This window comes from Meleagris gallopavo, chromosome 8 (assembly GCF_000146605.3).
Source record: "Meleagris gallopavo isolate NT-WF06-2002-E0010 breed Aviagen turkey brand Nicholas breeding stock chromosome 8, Turkey_5.1, whole genome shotgun sequence".
Taxonomy (NCBI): domain Eukaryota; kingdom Metazoa; phylum Chordata; class Aves; order Galliformes; family Phasianidae; genus Meleagris; species Meleagris gallopavo.
This window is the reverse complement of record NC_015018.2, coordinates 25,164,362-25,172,391: the sequence shown is the minus strand read 5'-3', so window position 1 is coordinate 25,172,391 and position 8,030 is coordinate 25,164,362. Positions and strand designations below refer to the sequence as shown.

Sequence of the window (8,030 nt, the reverse complement as noted above, 5' to 3'; positions counted from 1 at the left end):
AAAAAAAAAAAAAAGAGAAAAAAATGGCTTTGGCATTCTGCTAAGAGACGGGCTTATTAATAAGCGTGAGGAATTTGGTAGAGTTGCAATGATCTTTTCATTTGCAGTGAAGCATGTGAGTATCTGGGCTAGATGGAGTGACCCAAAGATGCTCCAGGACTTAAAAAATGAAAGTAGCTGAGGAGGTCCTTTTAATAGTTGCTCATTTTCTGCACTGCAATGGCAACCCGCCCTTCCTCCCCACTCACCAGAGTGACTTGATGTCTTTCATTGGGCAGAATTCAGAAGACCAGCGAATGAAAGAAAAACAGATTTCATTACAGTGCATTTTATTTTACAATTCCATATCACTTTATATTCCATATCACCTACAGAATTAAGTCTGACTGTTATTTACAATTAATGACTTTAAATACAGATAGAGCCATAGAAAAGGCTCACAGGCCCTGGAGCGTGTCAAGAGGACAACTGAAGTTGTGAAGGGTCTGGAGAACAAACCCTGTGCAGAGTCGCTCAGGGATCTGAGGCTGTTCAGCCTTGAGAAGAGAAGGCTCACGGGAAACCTTATCGCTCTCTACAACTCCCTGAAAGGAGGTTGTGGCGAGGTGGGGTCGGACCCTTCTCCCAGGTAACAGTGATAGGGTGAGACTGATGTGCTTAAGTTGTGTTGGGGAGGTTCAGGTTGGCTATTAAAAAGAACTTTTTCTCAGAAAGAGTGGTGAGGCAGTGGCACAGGCTGCCCAAGGAGGTGGAGGAGTCACTGTCCCTGAAAGTGTTAAAGAACCATGGAAATGTGGCACTGAGGGGCATGGATAGTGAGCAGTATTGGTGGGTATGGACTGGGCTTGGATTAAATGATCTTAGAGGTCTTTTCCAATTGTAACGATTCTATGCAAACTCATCAAGCAAAAGGAGGATGGACTTAACTGCTTAACGATTTGAATGATCTACAGGATATAGGACCAAAAAAATCACAGCAGGATCTGCAGACAACTCCCTCCCAAGAAGACAAAAACTTCAATTCAAGCAAGTCAGCAACACAAAGATCAGAAATATGGAAGGGGAAAGATACATACGTTCAATGTGGAAACTGCTGACATTTGAAAACCTGAGTTCAAACTAAATGGAAAGCTGCAACCTGGAAATAAGGCAGAAGTCAAAGGTAATTTTAATTTCCAGTGTAACAGAGTGGAGAACAGAAGAGCAAAGATTTAAAAAGCCATTTTGATGAGAGTAGGGCAGGGGACAATTGTGCAGTTCCCCAGCAGAAAGTTATACAAATGTCAGGGGATTCTGAAGCCAGCTGGGGGAGCTGCAGAACGAGAGGCTGCTCCTGCAGAAGGTCCCGTAGGATGGGACCAAAGAGATAGAATGGCATGCTAGCAGCAAGCAGTACTCCTAAAGAATCAGAAAGGCTTTTCAACTGATGGGGAAAGAGCAGTGCAAGCCAAAATAAGAGAGCAGCTGAAAGGACTTGGATATTTCATGAAAATGAACTGCCTCGGAAGGGAGTGGTGGTGTGAAAATACTGGATATCCATGTAATACAAACCAAAACAAGCCAGACAAATGCGAATCCCAGGAAAAAAAGAAGAAAAAAAAAAAGACTAAGTCAGACAGGCCTGGAGGCTGGGCACATGCACACGTGTGGGCAGGAAGGACAGGAGGACATTTGGCCTAAGCATGAGAAAACCAATTTTGCAACACGGATGAGTGCAACTGTATTACTGCCATTATGTAACAGCAATGTTGAAGCATCATTATCCCGATTGCCCTCCTGCGTTGCACAGAACCAATCAGCATCGTCACAGCCAGCACAGAATTAAGGCAAAGCATTGGGAGATCCTGCAGGCCAGCTTCCTCTCAGGCTAAAACTGAACAGGCTCTTAACACCTGAGTGTTCCATACGCAAAGACACAGTGCACATTCAGTGCAGACTGAAAGCCACAAGAAACTTTCCTTTTCAAACTAACAGAGGAGAGATTTAGTTTGGATATAAGGAAGAAATTTTTTGCAATAAGGGTGGTGAGACACTGGAGCAAGTTGCCCATCCCCAGAGACACCTGAGTTCAGGCTGGATAAGACACTTGAGCACCTGATGGAGCTGTAACCGTCCCTGTTCTGTGCAGGGGGTTGGCACAGAGGGCGTTTAAGGCCCCTTCCAATTCAAACAGTTCTAGGATCCTATGAAAACGTAAACCAGGCATGCCAATAGTCAGTTTACAGCTGTTTAGCATATAAAGACAAAACTGTTTTTAATTTTAGAGAGTGAGATAGAAAATTAAAAAAAAAAAAAAAAGCATTCTATTTGGATATATTACAGCTGAAGTATATTAGAACCACAGAAAGCAAAGGAAGTTGTCTATTGCAAGAAAATATTTGTTCCTAAGAAAAGAACGATGTAATACCCAAGTGTTCTGAACCTGCCGACACTGATGAAATAAGATCATGCAACTTCATGTCCAGAGGTACTTCTGAGTGCTATCAGGCTCCACAAACCTATCTGAATGTCATTGCTTTTTACTGACTTAACACAGAACAACAAACATGCAGGTCCTGTCAGATTGTCCAGGCTTTCAGATGTGCACAGGTTACAGGGAGCATCAAGTAAACATGTCTGAGAAATTGCTGATAATGTCAGGAGATTCTTCATGGGCAGCGTTAACAGAACAAATCAGCGTTACTGATTTGTTTAAGACTTATTACAAGCATCAACAAACATCAGAGGTAATGAGTGCAGCTTTTAAATTATTTAATTTAGGAAAGGGAAATAGCACATCAGAGGGGAGTAGCCAGGCTGCACATCAATGTGTGCATCAAATGGCACATCAGAGAGATGCAGCAGTTTGATGTCTGAGGGTGTCTGGCCAGGGCCATAGCCCTTGCAATGACATGTACTGCACAAAATACAGAGTGGCTCCTGAAATGCATTTTCTAATATATTTTCTTGCTAAGGGATGTAGATTTTCCTACTTGAAAGGAAGGAAAAAAGCTTGTTAATAAAATATGAGTACCTAAGCCTCCTCCTAGATGGTAGTGATTAACCCTTTAGCTTTATAGCATGATTCTTTGCTTGGAGAAAGTATGTGTTCACACAAGTTTGCCTTTAGCACATACATGCTTGCATATTTTTAGGATAGAAAGTTATTATCTTTGCTACATACACTTCACAATCACTGATATGTAATTATGATGAGTCAACAACTACCCCTCCAATCTGAGTACGCATATGCACATGTAAGATGAGATGAATATTCGCCAGTAAGAAATCTCTTCACAAAAATGTGTCTGATGACCTCTCTTCCCCCTCTTCCAAAACACCAAACTAGTTCTTACTAAAGCTTTATGCAAACCTCTAATGCTATGCAATTCTGCAGCTACAGAACAGAAACATCGTACAGAATACAACCCTGGGCTCATGTTATGCAGACCAGTAACAAGGGGAATCATAGAAGGGTTACTACACATTTTCTGTTTCAAGAAGAGCCAGCAAAAGGAGAAAGAAGCTGGCAGCCCAGGCTCCTTCTGCCCATGCCTTCTCACACCCTGTGTTCTGTGTCCTTGTCTTCTCCCAGTCAGATGAGAACGGCCACGCAGCCACCAGGCCCCTGGCTTATTTGGACAACCATCCCCTTGCACAACTTGCAACTTACTGGCATCTCCAAACAGTGCTGGGCTCAGCTTGTCCTGCAGTACACTCAGAACTGCCTGGCTTCATCCTCCTGCTGTCTGTTAAAGCACTTACCCAGACTCAGAGGTAGCACCTCTTCATCCCTTCCTAAAACCTGTATGCTGACATTGCATCTCCAGAATACCAGAGACTGCAGCAAAGAGACATTTATTCCATTTGGCAGACTTGGCAAAGGGCCCCCCAAAATGCTGAGCAAATAGTTACAACCACCCGATTCAATGCTTCCATCGGAAGAACCAAAGAACACCACAAACACAACCTCTACAACTTATTTTCATCTTGCCCTATTTAAACAGGATAAAGATCCAGTCTTTGCTGTGAGCCCTGGCTACTTGTAATGTGAGTATTTTAACAGGAAGGAGCAAACTGATCACATTTTACAATCGAGTGTTTAACATAATTTTATCGTGATTAAAGCATTATGCAATACCTCCTTGGAGTATTTTCTTTATAATAAAGGGGTTGGCTGCAGAATTAAACTTGCACAAATCGACTTGAAAGTCATAAATTCCTTAGTCAACAGGTTCACATTATACCCAGAGCAACACACAGATCCAAGAGGCACTCCACGACAACACTTTAGCAAACAATCCTGTTATTCATGGATGACTATAATAGGGTGATTACTAACAGCTGTTTGCAATCTCATTACATATGGAAAAGCTTCAGAAAAATGACATGAGAAACACCCCAACTTATAGTAGAACTGAACAGAAAACGATCTGCAAAGCTGCTTAACCCCTTCCAAGTCCTGTTGTCTTTGTTGCTCACCTTATAATCCCCACCCCAAAGGCTCACCCTCTATAGCTTCAGACCACTCAGGCGCCAGTTTTGCTTTCCAAAGCATTCATCAGGTTAAATTCACACAATATATACATTAAAATATAAATTAAAACTATTAAACCACCTCTAGATTAAAGTGTTACACGTAGCCTACAAAAGCACTGAACTTATGCAACCAGTAGGTAAGTGCTAACATAGAATTATTAAGGCCTTATAAGGGTATGATCGCCCCCAAGTACAAGAGAAGAGAACATATTCTAGCTTTTAAATGATCTTAGCCAACATTAAAAACGTAATTAAAGCATTCCTGATGCAAATGATAAGTTCATATTCAAAACCAGAGTGCAGAACTCCATCTAACACCCTAATTTGTTCCTATTTGACTGGTGTGACTCCTTTACACTCTTCCTTGAGCCTAAGTTTTAATTAAGTACCCTTCAGCCAGCCAGATCTTTTTGTAATACCGTAATGAAGCATAAGACCATAAAAGCACCAGGAGAAAAAAAACAAAACACACACCAGTGTTTATTCACAGACAAGAAGCTAAGCAAACAAAATGTTGGATAATCTGCTTAGCGACTCTTCTTATAAGACAGTCCAGAATTATTCTAGCCAACAGTGACATAGCTTTCTTTTCTTAAACCTCAAGAAACTAACGAGGAATCTCAAAGACAGCACTCTGTAGTTGTCATCCTCCCCCTTAATCCTACTCACAGGGCTCTGCAGTATCTGAGTGACCCTCTTTCTCTGCTCCATCATGTTGAAGTCCTGTCGCAGGTCTGGAGACATGTTCCTCTCCCGGAGGTACTCGGGGTCATTCTCGTTGATGCGATCAAAGTACCTCTCCTTGTGGGGCATTGTGGCTGCAGGGGGAGAAGTGATCACCACCTGACTGGCATCGGTACTCATGCTTCAACTCTGCAGATGGGAGTCCTCACCTGCAAAACAAAAACAAGCAGAAAATTTAAAATAGTGAATCCAAAATGCGCATTAGATATTTTGTGACAAAGATCTCATTTTACATCACATTCACCACTGCCCAAGTTTTGTTTTGTTTTACTACAGCTCTCCTCATTGACACTTTTAGCTTCAACACAGCACATCCAGAAGGCAGGGCCTGTCCTGAACATCCGCTCAGAGCTCATCTCCCAACTCCAGCAAAGGCATTCCTCTGTGACAGCATTTCCAAAGCATCCCATAGCTTCAGCTTAGAAAAATGTGTACACTTGTAAGCAAGGATTCTCACCAAAGCTCATTACATTAGTAACAAAAAAAAAGAAAAAAACAGTTTTCACATCTTAGTAGAAAATATGTCTAGAACACCTTAAAAAAAGACAAAAAAAAACAAAAGAAACAAAAACCCAACCAACTGATAAGCAAACACAAATAGAAAGTGGATCAAAAGCAGAAAATCAGACACTTGCATTTTCACACAAAGAATCAGGCTCAGAAACCCCATTTCTCAACAAGTACCAAGAGGAAGGTTTTCTCAGGTCTGAAGAACAAAGAGAAGCAAGATTTGCAGGAAGAGATAGCATATTATGAAAATACATTTTAACATGCAAATACCTACATTCAGTAATGTATTTAATATAAGAATATTTGCATGCAAAAGCATTTAGTATACAAGCAATTTACAAAACATCCAAATGGGAAGGAACACTGCCTGTCGAGCAGAGTTAAGTGATGTGGTTCAACTGATACCTTCCTGTTAGTGGCTCAAAGCATCCTTCCTTTGGGTCACTGTGGCTGCTCTTTGGGATATTGTGTGAGCAACAAACTGATGTGGGGCATCTGAAGTAGGTCAGCTAAAACCTCCCACTACTTCAAGATAAAAACATTTGGGAGAATCCCATTAAAGAAGCTCCAGCAGCCCAAGCCGTCCTGCCTGTGACGAGCCCTGGGAATGAATTGGGATGGCTTTGATACAGCTACGTTCTTGGGTTTGCTGCTCTCCTGCAGCCTGAGCTCATTCACTTCCTGGCTGATCACCAGGGCCTGCCTGCAAGACTGATTAGAGGGTGCTGGGGAGAAGGCAAAGCTGGGTTTGGGAAAAATAACCTCTTTCAGTGTATGATCTTTTCCTATCACAGACGATTTAATGTCTTCTCATTTATTCTCTGCTTAGGGCAACGTGCTATAAGTGGAGGTACAAAATGAGCTAAGGTTTGCTGAAGAATGAACCATTGTCTTTTGCAGCTAAGAGCACTGATGCAGAAGGATAAAACTCTTGGGAGGGCATTCAGAGACGCCCTCACAGCTCAACAACAATGAATTATGGTTTTTCCCCAGGAAAAATGCTGGGGTTTAAGAGTTAGAAAATGTAGGTTCTCATGATGTCTCCAAATGCCACAAGGTACTAAGAGCTGAAGATCGGACCTGTTCTCCATCCTCCTGGAGATAACTGTCTCATTTGGTTGGAACAGACCTTCCAGCACCTCCTGGTAACCAAAATAACCAGAAATGCAGAAGACAAGCACCTCACTTGAGTTGGCAACCATCTGCAACTCCTCCACAGATACTCTTCCCAGGAGTTGCGTTATCCAGCTGCTTTTCCTAAAACGCTCCTGACTCCCGTTAACTCTGAGTGGCAAAGGGCTGCCCAACTACCAACCCATTTAGTTGGCAGGAACAACTTACACGCATGTCTGAGCTTCAAAGAACTTTTATTATTATTATGATTATTCTAAATAGGTTTACAGGACACAATTAGTTCAAGTCCGTTACTTTACAATGCAGCCTTACAGTGACAGAAAAGCCCATTCATCTGTGAAAAGACACAAATGTGGATTTTAAGTATTGCCAGCCACAAAAGAGATTTTCTAATTGTGCTGGACTTCATTTTTTTCCTTTTTTCCTCCAGACTGGATGTTAAGATTTCAACATTAAAGTCCTTGTACTACAAAAAAACTCCATTACTGAACATAATATGGGTATTGGGTCCAGTTGTTCCTATTAGACCTGGTTCAATGCCTTCTCTGTTGGGTCCAGGCTGACTCTTGCATAACCCCTACTGTTTGGCTGGAAAACTTTCAAACAAATCAGCCATTCTTTTATTATTTATTTGTATCGTGCACTGATTTTTTTTTTCCCTCCTCCAAAAGAGGATCATTTGTTAAAACATGCTCTGCTTCTGGGGATCTAAGGATCTGTACCTCCTCCTCAGCACAGGACTGACAAGGTATTCAGAGAAAAATGGTTGCATCCTTTGATACCCTCACATAGCTCATACATACCTCATAAACCTTATATAGCAGCCCCAGTTTCTGTATTTTCTACCTGTGACTGGGCTGCAGAAAGTAGAGCACTGCACCTTTGTCAAGAGAATACACATCTCTCTACTTAGAAGTTTTATTTAACAAAAGCTGCCAATTAATTGAAATAACTTGGATCTGTGCCTCATAGGCTGCAAGATTAAGTCCCGATCGTGCCCATCTGACACTTTGTAAGTCTGAGTAACATGCTGTGCTGCTTTTGTTGGAGTAACTTTTTTCAATGTCAAATCACAGAAGCAGCTCAAAAATAATAATGAGGTCAGAGAAACATGGAGCATTTAA

General features: G+C 41.7%; 1 protein-coding gene across 2 annotated transcripts in view; it reads right to left on the bottom strand.

Moving 5' to 3' along the window:
- The window catches only part of ADD3 (adducin 3), a 59,865-nt gene that overhangs the window by 21,263 nt on the left and 30,572 nt on the right, over positions 1-8,030 (bottom strand). For both annotated transcript variants that reach the window (XM_003208167.3, XM_003208166.3), the window contains exon 2: positions 5,188-5,411. In XM_003208167.3, coding sequence (XP_003208215.1) covers positions 5,188-5,382 — 195 coding nt within the window. In that variant the 5' untranslated portion in view covers positions 5,383-5,411. The remainder of the gene's footprint in view (positions 1-5,187; positions 5,412-8,030) is intronic.